At 39.4% G+C, this 14,642-nt stretch overlaps 2 protein-coding genes across 3 annotated transcripts; one reads left to right on the top strand and one right to left on the bottom strand.

Moving 5' to 3' along the window:
• Positions 1-2,652: 2,652 nt before the first annotated feature.
• On the top strand, positions 2,653-7,292 carry LOC120730742. 2 transcript variants are annotated; one of them, XM_040027198.1, is made up of 3 exons: positions 2,653-2,868; positions 4,296-5,305; positions 5,980-7,292. In XM_040027198.1, exons 2-3 carry the CDS (start codon positions 4,472-4,474, stop codon positions 6,298-6,300), a joined length of 1,155 nt encoding a protein of 384 aa, XP_039883132.1. In that variant the 5' UTR covers positions 2,653-2,868; positions 4,296-4,471; the 3' UTR covers positions 6,301-7,292. The 2 variants fall into 2 exon arrangements, with proteins under 2 accessions (XP_039883132.1, XP_039883133.1); XM_040027199.1 differs by lacking the exon at positions 2,653-2,868 and having other exon boundaries at positions 4,063-5,305.
• Positions 6,632-12,425, bottom strand: LOC120730741. The gene is made up of 2 exons (XM_040027197.1): positions 11,852-12,425; positions 6,632-10,411 (listed from the first exon to the last, which is right to left on the bottom strand). The coding sequence occupies exons 1-2, from the start codon at positions 11,924-11,926 to the stop codon at positions 8,636-8,638; spliced, it is 1,851 nt and encodes a 616-aa protein (XP_039883131.1). The 5' UTR covers positions 11,927-12,425; the 3' UTR covers positions 6,632-8,635.
• Between the last annotated feature and the right edge of the window lie 2,217 nt (positions 12,426-14,642).

Genomic DNA, 14,642 nt, shown 5'->3' on the forward strand with positions numbered 1-14,642 from the left:
ATCGTGAGATTTTGAGCCAAAACCTCCTTCCATCAGTGAGAACTTTGAAGATGAAACGAGGCTGGGTCTTCCAACATGACAATGATCCAAAACACACCGCCCGGGCAACAAAGGAGTGGCTCCATAAGAAGCATTTGAAAGTCCTGGAGTGGCCTAGCCAGTCTCCAGACCTCAACCCCATAGAAAATCTGTGGCGGGAGTTGAAAGTCCGTGTTGCTCGGCGACAGCCCCAAAACATCACTGCTCTCGAGAAGATCTGCATGGAGGAATGGGCCAAAATACCAGCTACTGTGTGTGCAAACCTGGTAAAGACCTATAGTAAACGTTTGACCTCTGTTATTGCCAACAAAGGTTATGTTACAAAGTATTGAGTTGTATTTTTGTTATTGACCAAATACTTATTTTCCACCCTGATTTACGAATAAATTCTTTACAAATCCTACCATGTGGATTCATGGATTTTTTTTTCACATTCTGTCTCTCACAGTTGAAGTGTACCTCTGGTGCAAATTACTGACCTCTGTCATCATTTTAGGTGGGGGAACTTGCACAATCGGTGGCTGACTAAATACTTTTTTGCCCCACTGTAGTTTCTTTCCACTGTGTTCCTGTTAATGATAAACTACAAATTAACCCTAAATTACTAAAAATATTGATATTTTAATGTGAGAATCAATTCTAGAACATAAATGACTGGTATCGGAGGAATCGATATTTCAGGATCGATCCGCACATCACTAGTATACTATACTGTAGCAGCAAATTATGGCCTCATCAGGTACCTAATTTCTTACTCTTGTTCATATTATGCGCATATTTTTACTGTTTGCCTGTTTTTTAATACTTGTTGTTATTTCTTTTTTTAGACTCTGAAATAAGCATGCTCAGCTCTAGTCCCGCTGATTCTCTTGATCAAATTGGTAGGTTTGTTTCATTTCTTGTTCTCCGTCTTAACAGCTAATTGTACAAGAAAAATAACACTAACCATCTTTTTCATTTTATCAAAAAACTGTTTTAGACATCCCAGATTTGGATAACTATCTCTTTCCGAGGACTCCGAGTTCTTCTTCTTCACCAGTGCTCCAGCCCCCATACCAGCGATCCTCGGGGAAAAATATTAGTCTGTCCGATCGGGAGAGACAAGAGCTGTTCTCAGCGCTAGGTCGTACCGCTTCTTCCGGCCACAGCTCCAACCCCACCGGTGCTTCTTCTCTCCAGCGACCTTCGGGGAAAAATATTCGTCTCTCCGCCCAGGAGAGGCAGGATTTGCTCTCCATGGGTCCTCGTGCTCCTGGCTCCCGGAGCAGCATCCAACGCTTCTTCTCCCCCGTCAGGCACACGAAAGTCACGGCACCTGCTTTTGAGAGCCAAACAAGTCAATCTCTCTAGGTTCTCACTTTTTTCTCATTTTATAAAAAACTATCCTTTTGTATTTAACATAACTAACTGTTTATTTTTTACCCTCAAATTGTTAGGGCTACTTAAGCAGCTCAGGAAGAACAGAACGAGCGGCAGGACCACAAGGAGAATAAGCACAAGGCCAAAGCGCAGACGAGACCAGCTGGCTTCTATAGCTCTTCGAGCAGTATGTCTCATAGCTGAATTAATTCCACTCATCATATAGAAAAACTTTTTTTATTTCTTTGCTTTTTCTTTGCTTATCAAACAACTGTGTTTTTACATATTCTTGTCACACAATAAAAAATGGATAACCAGGAACATGATATTACAGACCCATTTCTTGCTTTAGAAATAGCGTTAGCTAGGTTAAATCAAAATACTGTTCATTCACAGAATACACCTCCACAAAGCGGTGAGCAACCTGATGTGATCAATAATAATAATACTGACCCTTTAGAAATGCATAATTTAGCTCTAGCCCGATTAGCGCCTAGTGAAAGTGTCTCGCAAAATAGCTCTCAATGTTTGGGTGTGGAGCATGTTGAGATCCAAACAGAGTCAGACGCGGCTCATTCTTAACTTAGTCCCTCACATAACATATCCTCATCAGATCCGTTTCTAGCGCTTAATCGGGCTTTAGCAGCCTTGGCGCAAATACAGGATGCGTATTTTCGTTTTAACGACATCATCAGGCCTCTGCTCAGCATCACCCTTTTTCCTCCATTCAAAATAAACCTTATCATTCGGGAGATTAAGCCATGTATAGGGATATGAAATTTCAGTGAGAGCCACCTCCCACACCTAGAGTTGGATGTCTCGAGACCACTTTTACGTGGTGCGGGGGGTGGCTTACTGGGCTTAAGCCCGGGTCATTTTTTCAGAAGCATGGGGTCTTTTGGAGTGTAATTTGTTAGTTAGATGCCTGACTGACAACTGTATAAAACAAAACAACACACGAAGCACAGAGCGCACCGTCGTAAATTCCCCCTAATTTTGGTATGATCCGAGCTCAGGCACTAGGCGACTGAGCACAGCACCCATGTGAGCGAGGGGGTAGAAGCTGCTGCCTGCGAGTTTGCTGCAGACAGAGGCAAGCTTAAGTTTGACCAGGTACCAAAGCAAATCATTCGTACTGAACTAATAATGTAAATATGACGGTGTATCAAAAAAGATATCAAACTGATCACTTGGTTGCGTTACTTGATCTTTACGGAAGAGGATTAGGGCCACTGGAAAAAAAAAAAAAGAATTCTGACTTTAATCTCAGAATTCTGAGATTAAAGTCAGAATTCTGACTTTAATCTCAGAATTTTGAGGTGGGCACCTGCAGGCTTCCAGCTTCAGTGACAGCGATGTGTCCAGTTTGGCAGGTGGAAAACTAATTCACTAAATATGGTGGATATAAGTGACTTTTTGCGTGGCTGAGGGGTCCCCGAAGATGCTATTTTATTAATGGAAGAGCAGAAGGTGAGTAACAAAAAGAGCGATAGTTTGGTGTCTCCTATTTTTACAGGAAAACAGTTACGGTACAGTTACGGTTAGCTGTTACCTTATAATGTTATATAGGAATGAACGTGTTTCACGATGTTACAGTATACTAGGTGAATTGACGTTTTAACTGTTGTTGATCGCAGGATCATCCCAGATGGGTTCGTTGCATTTTATTTTATTGTTCTACTATTTCAGAGTTTTTCAAGGCAGTTAAGCGGAGCTGTGTTACAGATGCTAGCCGCCTGCCAATATCACTGATATATTTGATGTGTACAAGTAAGTTACACTTAGTACAGCGGAGGAGAGAAGCTGTAATGAATGTTTATGTGGATATTTCACTCAGAAAAATGGGTGGCGTTCATACACAGCCACTGACACAGCCCCGGTTGTTGTTCTGACGGTGGCCGACTGACGATCCCCTCACAACATGTTAGCTAACACAAACTAATGTTGTGCATGTAACTGTGTATACGTTAGTGGTACAGTGTCGGAAGAAATGAGCAAACTGTTTATAATGTCAGAATGACATCATCTTTCTCCTATATATAAAAGTGCTGGCTGAGGAGCGCTGCCGGGTTGAACTTTGACCTCGGAGTGACGTGACGTTTGTTCGCACAACCAATAGAAGTGCAGAAAGTCGCAAATCAGGCATATTGTTCGCATAAACACAAAAATAAATAAATAAATAACGAAATAATCCCGATATTGTGCCAAAGAGTGATTTACAATGTTACTTTGTGTTCTATGTGTAATACCTTTGCTTAAATGACTAAATGGACTGTGTATTTATGACTCTGCGTTATAGTCTTACATACATAAGTAACATTCATATGTACAGATAAAAATGTACAGAGCTATGTACACAAGCGTGTACACAAAAGTCTACTGCTGATCGAGCTGCTCAGTGGTCGTACAGTCTCATGCAGAGAGCGTGGAGGTGTTGTCCATGGTGGATGTTAGCTTAGACAACATCCTCTCCTCCCCAGTCTGCTCAGTGGACTTTAGCAGACCGCTAAAGCTGGCCCTCCCGACCAGTTTGTTAAGTTTCCCCCTGTCCCTCTCTGCCATTCCACCACTCCAGCAGACCACAACATAAAAGACAGCAGACGCCACCACAGTGTCGTAGAACATCCTTAGAAGACGTACTACCTACATCATAACCAATCAAGTCTCGCTTTTTTTTTAAATACAGAAGAGGATTTATTATTTACTGAAAGGCTATGCCTTAGTTTGCTTCTTTCATTATTGTGTTTCGCCCTGCATAAAATAGATAGCTTTTCTGATAACTACAGTCAATACTCTCCTACTGGCATTAGCGGTGACCTAAGAGGCTTAACTGTAATATTGCTTTGCAGTGTAAATGTTGCAGAAAATGACTGTCTTTTCTTTCTTCCTGTGTGCAGATTGACTGTGACGTCATAGCGCTGATGGATGACGCAACTTTGGCAAACTACATTCCCTCGTACGGAGACCGAATTGCCGTCTTCAATTTCTGCAAAAGCAAGCAACCACTGTCAAAAAGAAAACTAGGACTTCTGCAAAAAGTTCACCTCTCAAATTGAGAGAAACAGTGGCTGACATGTCAGATTTGGATGACTTAATAAGACTGTATTTCAGACTTTCTTTCAGTAACAAAGAAATACTTTCAATTTTAGCACATAGTCATCAGACAATTATAAGTGTTCGAACTCTAAAGAGAATTTGTAAAAGACTTGGGCTTTTTAGAAGGAAGAATCAATCAAACTTGGAGGAAGTGCTAGCCTTTGTCCAACAAGAGATCATGACAAATGGACAGATGCAAGGTTATCGTTGGCTACATCTACGTGCAATTCAACATGGATTTGTGGTGTCACAAGATACTGTAAGATGCATAATCAAATTGCTTGACCCTCAAGGTGTGGAACTGAGACGAGCTCGACGGTTGAGAAGACGACAGTACAGCTGCAGAGGGCCAAATGCTCTCTGGCACATGGATGGCTATGACAAGTTGAAACCATATGGTATTGCTATCAGTGGCTGCATAGATGGTTTTAGCCGCTATGTTTTATGGATGGAGGCTTATACTAGTAACAGTGACCCTAAATTGATTGCAAGTTATTTTCTGAAAACAGTTTCATGCATCAATGGATGTCCAGAAAGGTTACGTGCTGACCGAGGTACCGAAAATGGTTGTGTCGAACAAATGCAGATGTTTTTACGGAGAAACCACACAGACAGTTTTGCAGGTGAGAAAAGTTTCCTTTACGGAAGAAGTACGGCCAACCAACGTATAGAAGGATGGTGGGCTACCCTACGCAAACAGAGTGCACAATTTTGGATGAACTTATTTCAAACCTTTCAGGATGATGGCCACTTCACAGGGGATTTTTTGGACAAAAGTCTTATCCAATTCTGCTTTCTCAATCTTATTCAGGTAAAAGCATGTGCTCATGCTATGTAATGTCTTAGCTGCATAAATAGAAAATATAAATATGGTTAGAACATTTTTTTTCTTTAAATTTAATATGAATTTTATTTCCATTTTAATATGTCTTGATGCATGCTCAATCAGCCAGGTAAGGAATGTTTTTTGACAGAACATTTCTCACACTGAAAACGCTACATCCAGATGAACAGAATCAACTTTTTGGGATTCCATTTTAATACTTTGATGGAATTGTATTCATGTTATCAGTGGAAGTAACTGCACCTTTCTCAGCACAGGTGCATGGAGCATTTTTTTTTTTTATTGCCACATGGTTAAAATTACTATGGAGTCTGTTACCTAGTGGTCCTTTGGGCACGGTTTCAGAAAGCAATCCTATCATTTGGTTAATTCTCTATTGAAAATATATTGTAGAATCATTGCACACTGAGTATAAAGTGTTGGGCTATCTATTCAACAGTAGAATCATGCAGCACCATTCTGTGTCCATGTGCTGTTTAGTGAAAGTGCTCTTTTGTTGTTGCTGCTTGGTTTTACATTAATTAGAGGTCAGTTTCTATGTCTGTTGATTAATGAGTTAATAAGCCTCAACTTTGGCTAAATCTACTGGTACATGGTCTGTTTCATATACCGGTACTTATATTGTGTTGTTTTTCATGTAGGATGAACTTGATGAAGTTGTGAACACATGGAACTCGCACAAAATCCGGCCAAGTGGTAGTGCAGCATCGGGTCGACCAGTAGTAATGTACTCATTTCCAGAGCTGCACAGTGCTGAGGATAGACTGAAGCCTATTTCTATGGAGGATATCACTTTGTGTATGGAAGAGTGTAGCCCAAAAGGTCAACACCCCTGTGATGAAACAGTCTTTGAACTGTGTTGTCTGCTTATGGTAGAAAATGAATGGGATGCCCCAGGAGATCCACTTGGTGCTGCGGATCTGTACATTAGGTTAAGAGAAGAAATACTGCAAAGTATTTAAGGAACTTCAGTGTGTAAATGTACAAATAAATACAAAATATTTCTCTTTATCTTGATAACGTGATTTGATAGTAGGTGCCATGTCTTACAGGTACCTTTTATGCAGGTATTTCTGCACTGCATTAAATGAAAAATGTTTTTCTACATTCACACTACCATTAAACAGAAATGTTTATATATTACTTGAAAAAGCTGAATATTGTGATATTATCAATCAGTTATGAAACACATGTCAATCCTTTTAAAAGGCCATACATTAAACTGCATTTACAAATGTTATATTTTGATTGAATCATAAGTGGTGTAAACCTGCCTACCAGTAAATTGCAATATAAATTTCTGTGTTTTGTTGCCAGACATGTGCATAGTATATAAAATATAAACTGACCAGCTCCCTGCTCATTGTTTTCTGTATCAACCTTTACTCTTAATATTCATGGCTGGAAACCCAGGCACCAGCATATGATATGCTAAGTGCCCGGGTTATCTGTGGTATGTTTCAGCAAACCATAGTAGCATTAACAATTCTAGGTCTTGACAACAGCATGTTTCTATAAACGTATCATTGTTAATATTTAAAGTCGTTATGCCTTTTGGGGAGCTTTTAGTGCAATTATATTAAAGCAAAGCTATTATAATCATTTACCCATATGAAGATCCATCACTTAATTATTAATGTATTTCACTTCTGTTAGTTGTAAGATATTTTAGCTGGTTTTCATGTAAAATGACCATGAATCATTGCTATACTGATTCAGTGTGAGCTGTCGTATACAAGGCTTCTTCATGATATGAATCCTAAAATTATAAGAAACATACCAAAAATATTTTGACTTTTATTTGTAGTATCCCAGCAACAATGCAACAAAACAGTTCCTGCAAGTGGAACCAAGTTATTGTCCCATTAAGTGCAACATGTTTTACATTTATATTTGTGTATCTTTATGAAATATTTCAAATTAAAAATAAATGGTATTCTTCCATGTTACTGAGCTCATGTGTGGCAGTCTCTTGAATTCTGGCATGTTCAAATAGATAAGGAGCTTGATGAACATATTCAAAACAACAATACAAATGTACTGTGTACAGTAACATTTTATTGGAAAAAGTTTACAAGAAACCTGTTCTTGCCAACGCCAATAACATGGCTAAAACTCATAACCGTATAAGCTGCCCTGTAACAAGAATGACTCAACTTTTAAAACAAACTTATAGATCTCATACAGTCTTGTTATGCATCAGTATACATCAGTGACTTACTGTAAAGACCATGAACACTGGCTATTGTGGTATCACATATTCCTTCAGTGTCATCTATGGTATAGAAATAAAAACAAGTGTGAATGACTGAGAACATACATGCATACAAATAAAAATGCATAATTTCTGGCAGTAACAAGACATTTTTTCAGGTGTTAAGATTAATACTATATCTGAGAACATGACAATTTGGCATTACAAAAGGATGCCTGAATAATCACAGTACTTGACCACTGCACTGAAGTGTACAGTGTTTATTTATGATCTCAGTAATCAATAACCATCTTCAAAACAGACTGAATCCTTTAAGCAGCTTGAATCAATTTGATGGATGAATAACAGGTATGCTTAGAAACAATATGACATTAAGAAAATACTGGAATTTTAAAAAATATTTTCACCAACTTTATATGGAACCTTTGTAATCAACAACAAATGCCAAACTTTGATACCTTAACCTACCTTAACTAAAAATTGCATATACTGTAAAGCAAAATGTTTTCAGACATGACAAATGCTAAAGTATAAAATTGTACTTATTCCTTTTACAATACAGTGTCGCATAACAGCATTACTTTTACGTTATAACTATGTTCAGTTTTAGCCCTGACCTAATAAGAAAATACCATCTGAATGAATTAGTCTTTCTACTAATTACTTACAAAAGTATTTGACTGTGCTGAGCTCTCACACCACACATGGTGCATTAAAGAACGTTTAACAGCAGTTTAATTATAGTTTATAGATCTTAAGTAATCTTTCTTCATGCTTTTGCTGAAGGTTTCTGTCTTACAGCTGGAAAGCTTGGATTTGGTGAAGACAGCTCTGGATATGGTAGTAAACAGTGTACCTGTTCGTTTTGTTTCGTGACTGTATTATGTAAAACTCAAAATGATAAAAGAAAATGAAATATTAGCCAAAACTAGACTTCTAACAGAGATGAGAAACTTCTCTCTAATTAAAAAAAGTATACTGTATAAGTTCAAAATACATAAAAATACATATTCCTAACATCTCTTTACAGTTATGCTCTAGTGTGCATGAGCAGTTCAAATGTAGCGCATTGCTGTGAGAGTCTAAACAATGTCCATCACCCAGACATTACTTTCAAGAACTGCATTAAATTCAGAACGAAAATCTGGGAAGTTTTCATAGCTGTTAGCTAGCTGCAGAACATTCCCACACGTGCGTCCGACTGGTCTTCTTGTAAACTCTGTCATATCTTGAAATTCCACATAAATACTGTTTGTTACTATAAGGTCAGATCCGGTGCAGAAACGCATAAATTTCTGAAGTTTTATGTTATCCAGCTCTCTGATGAATCTTTTGAGATGATTTTTCACTTCTTTTTGTTGTGGAGTCAAATCCACAGCAAATTTCAGCAGCTGGCACACTTTTTTTGAAGTTGGTTGCAGTTCAGAGAATAACTTGGTCAGTCCCTCCGGACTGAGGGAGATATGGGGGTCGATGATCTCCCGCCAGCAGTCAATAACAAACATTGGTTTTTGGACAAGCTCTTTGTGTGCTATTTCATCAAGGATTGTAGGAAGAGTCTCAGCAGTGATTCTTTTTCTACAGCCATAGCTGTCAAGAATTTCCACAAGATCATCCAAGTCAACTGCAGAGAAATCTTTTACTGCTTCCATCAAAACATCACATTCTTGACTGCTGACAAACTGTAGAAAGTGTGCTTTAAGATCACTGTAAACACCACTGAAAAGCACTTGTTCCAGAAAAGGGATTGCAAGTTTATTTGGAAAATATTGACATTCTTGGTAACCTTTCAGGAGTATTCGCCCAACTGCCTTCCATTTTTCAGCAGGAAAATCATGGCGAATGAATGGCACTTTAACGGTTGCACCTAGGGTGCATCGCTCATAAAATTCATGCCAGAAGCATGTGAGTACATCTCTTAGTATTCCTGATCCAGTGCCTGGTTCTTCTGTGTTGTCTGGAAGTATGCGCTTCACATTCAGTGTTTTGGTCAAAATCTCCTCATCAGAGAAAGCAGTAATCATGTCATGTAAAGTGTCAGTATGACGTATGGTGATTGTTATTATGTTCTCTGAATTAGGTGGACTGAGGGGTACAAGAAAACCCTCATAGACTAATGTGTCGTCTGTATCTTCTTCAGCATCAAAAATTGGACCAAAAGTAATTTCTGGATCATCTAAAATTGCTGAACCAGCGATGACTTCATCAAAATTACCCCTGACTTCTCCCACTTGCAATGGATTAATATCACTGCCACTGCTTTCTGAGACAAACACCACTTCAGATGTCTCGCTGGCATCTTCTTCAGGATCTTTTGGTTTTGTTGCAATGTAGAAGCGTAACATTGTCAGTCTCGCTGCCTCATACATATTGCCAATAGACTGGCAGGTATCATCAGTAAGGTGGTTCTGTTTAAAGTCCCAAACCTCAAACTCAAAATCTGTTTCACATCCCTTAGGAGATATGCCATTAGGAAAAAAATGTTTCTTTCCTTCCTGAAGAATATCTTTTAATCCAGCATCAGTGGCCATTGGAATTTTTCTAGTGCCACCTCCCTGCTTCGCTCTCACCTGTTTGGCTATTTTTCCATCACAATGTATCCATCCTATCTCAACATTGCGTGTTGCTTTTTGCTTCTTTGTCTGTCTTATTCCTGCATCTGTATGTGAAGTGTTCTCCTTTGGACTTTCTTTTCTGGTTTTCATTTTCTCACGAAGTTTTTGCAGAAGTCCTAGTTTTCTTTTTGACAGTGGTTGCTTGCTTTTGCAGAAATTGAAGACGGCAATTCGGTCTCCGTACGAGGGAATGTAGTTTGCCAAAGTTGCGTCATCCATCAGCGCTATGACGTCACAGTCAATCTGCACACAGGAAGAAAGAAAAGACAGTCATTTTCTGCAACATTTACACTGCAAAGCAATATTACAGTTAAGCCTCTTAGGTCACCGCTAATGCCAGTAGGAGAGTATTGACTGTAGTTATCAGAAAAGCTATCTATTTTATGCAGGGCGAAACACAATAATGAAAGAAGCAAACTAAGGCATAGCCTTTCAGTAAATAATAAATCCTCTTCTGTATTTAAAAAAAAAGCGGGACTTGATTGGTTATGATGTAGGTAGTACGTCTTCTAAGGATGTTCTACGACACTGTGGTGGCGTCTGCTGTCTTTTATGTTGTGGTCTGCTGGAGTGGTGGAATGGCAGAGAGGGACAGGGGGAAACTTAACAAACTGGTCGGGAGGGCCAGCTTTAGCGGTCTGCTAAAGTCCACTGAGCAGACTGGGGAGGAGAGGATGTTGTCTAAGCTAACATCCACCATGGACAACACCTCCACGCTCTCTGCATGAGACTGTACGACCACTGAGCAGCTCGATCAGCAGTAGACTTTTGTGTACACGCTTGTGTACATAGCTCTGTACATTTTTATCTGTACATATGAATGTTACTTATGTATGTAAGACTATAACGCAGAGTCATAAATACACAGTCCATTTAGTCATTTAAGCAAAGGTATTACACATAGAACACAAAGTAACATTGTAAATCAGTCTTTGGCACAATATCGGGATTATTTCGTTATTTATTTATTTATTTTTGTGTTTATGCGAACAATATGCCTGATTTGCGACTTTCTGCACTTCTATTGGTTGTGCGAACAAACGTCACGTCACTCCGAGGTCAAAGTTCAACCCGGCAGCGCTCCTCAGCCAGCACTTTTATATATAGGAGAAAGATGATGTCATTCTGACATTATAAACAGTTTGCTCATTTCTTCCGACACTGTAACACTAACGTATACACAGTTACATTCACTACATTAGTTTGTGTTAGCTAACATGTTGTGAGGGGATCGTCAGTCGGCCACCGTCAGAACAACAACCGGGGCTGTGTCGGTGGCTGTGTATGAACGCCACCCATTTTTATTAGTGAAATATCCGCATAAACATTCATTACAGCTTCTCTCCTCCGCTGTACTAAGTGTAACTTACTTGTACACATCAAATATATCAGTGATATTGGCAGGCGGCTAGCATCTGTAACACAGCTCCGCTTAACTGCCTTGAAAAACTCTGAAATAGTAGAACAATAAAATAAAATGCAACGAACCCATCTGGGATGATCCTGCGATCAACAACAGTTAAAACGTCAATTCACCTAGTATACTGTAACATCGTGAAACACGTTCATTCCTATATAACATTATAAGCTAACAAGCATGCTAACAGCTAACCGTAACTGTACCGTAACTGTTTTCCTGTAAAAATAGGAGACACCAAACTATTTCTCTTTTTTGTTACTCACCTTCTGCTCTTCCATTAATAAAATAGCATCTTCGGGGACCCCTCGGCCACGCAAAAAGTCACTTATATCCACCATATTTAGTGAATTAGTTCACCTGGACACATCTGGACAGGAGACAGGAAACTGGACACATCGCTGTCACCGAAGCTGGAAGCCTGCAGGTGCCCACCTCAAAATTCTGAGATGAAAGTCAGAATTCTGAGATTAAAGTCAGAATTCTTTTTTCTTTTTTTTCCAGTGGCCCTAATCCTCTTCCGTAGAGATCAGCAGCTCGCGAAAAAAAACACGCGCATGAGTTTTTGTGTTGCATTTTGTGCATACGCGCGTATCGCGTCTACCGCTCAAGTTGGAAAAATCTGAACTCCAGCGTCAATTCGCACCGCGTCAACCAATCAGGAGCCTGGTGACGTGGCTCTGACCTAGGTCAAAAGGGGCAGGTCCAGCCAAAGCCCTTCATACTTCATTCAATATGGAGGAAAGGCTAATCAACGCTGTAGGACACCAGCTGCTTTCAGTACCGAGACAGGAATATAAAGGACCGAGCTTGGAGGAAGATATGTGAAGAGATCGGGCAACCTGGTAAGTTCATTCATTTCTCTTTTGAAAGTTTTCACTGACCCGGGGAAGCCGCACAAAAGCTAGCAAGCCACCTCTATTTTCCCACTGACGTACAAATACCGTTCTGCTTTTATGCATGTTGTCATTTAGGAATATATTTTATTGTTTATTAATAAACAGCACACAGTGGTCCCGCTGTTCATCCGTCACTGCTTCGCTTTTTCGCTGATTTTTTTATTGCACCGTACAGCATTGCATTCTGCAGCCTGATTGACAAATCTGCTCCGTGTCGTGTCTCCTGCGCTTGCCAAATTTATCACGTTTGGTTTTGATAACCATCACGTCCAATAGAAAAAACAGCACAAAAACACCCATAACTATGAGCCTCATTCGGAAATAGACACCTGCACCGCGAGGGGAAAAAGGCGCACGAAAGTGGCGGGCAGATGAAGACAAACCGCGGCATAATAATACTTTTACGTTTTGCAATCTACAAAGGTTTGCACTTTGAGAATCAATTGTGAGAACTGTGACCAGGGGCTAGTTATTCTGAGAACCCCTGCAATAAATGAGGGACCACTGTCTACTCTACGATTATTATATCCAACCTGTTAACATTTAATACTGTATTGATAGAACCAACTGATTCTGCAGCAGAGCATCCCCTGTTGCTTCTCCTGGCTCCCCAGTCCCTGAGCTCCTGCTGCTGCACCCACAGGTATGTACAGCAGCACTGATACCTTTTTAGTCGGTGGGTTCCCTTGTGATCACCTTTACTAAATATCTACAACCAATCTGATTATATCCTGTTTTTGTTTTTGTTTTTTTTCAATGTTGAAATTAAAATCTAGTAGCAGCCTTCTCATTTCTTTGTGTTTTGTGCTGTTTTACAGGCCCACAGAGGAGGACGGCTCCGAGGCAGATGAGGGACGGGTCCCAGGACGGTCCATCGGTGGTGGAGCTGGAGCCACACCAGTCTCCAATGGAGCATTTCCTCCTCAGCCTGGTTCCTGCTCTGGAGAGCAGCTGGTCCTTTTTATTCCTGTCTCTCTGTAAATTCTTATATTTTATATATTTATGTTTAATGTTTTTCTGTTTGAGACTTTTAATATTATTTCAAATAAATTTTTATAATGACTAATGTCTCAGTTCTACTACACAGCAAATGTTGGCACACGACTTGACACATGTAGAATTTATTTCATATTATACTAATGACAAAATATACTAATACAGTGGGATACAAAAGTTTGGGCAACCTTGTTAATAGACATTATTTTCCTGTATAAATCGTTGGTTGTTACAATAAAAAATGTCAGTTAAATATCATACAGGAGACACACACAGTGATACTTGAGAAGTGAAAAAAAGTTTACTGGATTTACAGAAAGTGTGCAATAATTGTTTAAACAAAATCAAGCAGGTGCATAAATCTGGGCACCACAAAAAAGAAATGAAATAAATATTTAGTGTATATCAATGTGTGTGTCTCCTATATGATATATGGGGTGCCTTTGTCTGGATGTGCTTCCCATCCAGAGCTGCACAGCACAGAGGAAAGTTCCAGCGCTCCTGGAATCCCTCTGTGATGGACCGCCAGTCTCCAGGTGAAGGCGCAGCCATGAAGTCGTCCACTAGACAGTCCCAGATGGCGTCGCTGCCTGGGGGGTGATCTGGCTCACCGTGGACACACCGACTCTGTAACTGAACGCTTGGTGCTGAAGGAGTCCGCGGTGACAAGGAACCTGGACAAAATTGTTCAAAATCAGTATTATGTGTACTGCAGTTACAAAATACATTATTCAAATTCCAAAATACTTTTGTGATGTCAGATTTAAATCACAAAACATAAATCTTACATAAAACATTTTGTAATTATAAGGATAATTACAAAATGTATATTAGATCATATCTAAAACAGTTGTGTTTTGTTTTAACTTTAACATATCATAATTTGATTGGTAGCAACTTTCACAACTACAGTGAGCCAATCACTCATAATTCCTAAACATGTCAATCAGGTAGGAATGAAGTAAGACATTAATAGAAATAAAGAGTTGTATGTTGACATGTAGCCCTTTCCTTGCTTAAATCATTAATATTTTTGAAAAATTAATCTGCGATAAGACAGCTTATCAAGATAGAACCATGTAACTAAAGATGAACCAAACTGTTCACAGTTTTATCTAACTCTGTTTTAATAAAGGCTGGTGACCCCTGCTATAGAGTCTGA

Source organism: Simochromis diagramma, unplaced genomic scaffold, assembly GCF_900408965.1.
Source record: "Simochromis diagramma unplaced genomic scaffold, fSimDia1.1 OVJJ01000446.1, whole genome shotgun sequence".
NCBI classification, from domain to species: domain Eukaryota; kingdom Metazoa; phylum Chordata; class Actinopteri; order Cichliformes; family Cichlidae; genus Simochromis; species Simochromis diagramma.

Bases quoted from the DNA above. Each gene is read 5' to 3' on its own strand.
- LOC120730742 (XM_040027198.1), top strand. From the start codon at position 4,472: ATGTCAGATTTGGATGACTTAATAAGACTGTATTTCAGACTTTCTTTC. The intron at 5,306-5,979 runs GTAAAAGCATGT...TTTTTCATGTAG, and splicing joins GCTTTCTCAATCTTATTCAG to GATGAACTTGATGAAGTTGT.
- LOC120730741 (XM_040027197.1), bottom strand. From the start codon at position 11,926: ATGGTGGATATAAGTGACTTTTTGCGTGGCCGAGGGGTCCCCGAAGAT. The intron at 10,412-11,851 runs GTGAGTAACAAA...TCCTGTGTGCAG, and splicing joins TATTAATGGAAGAGCAGAAG to ATTGACTGTGACGTCATAGC.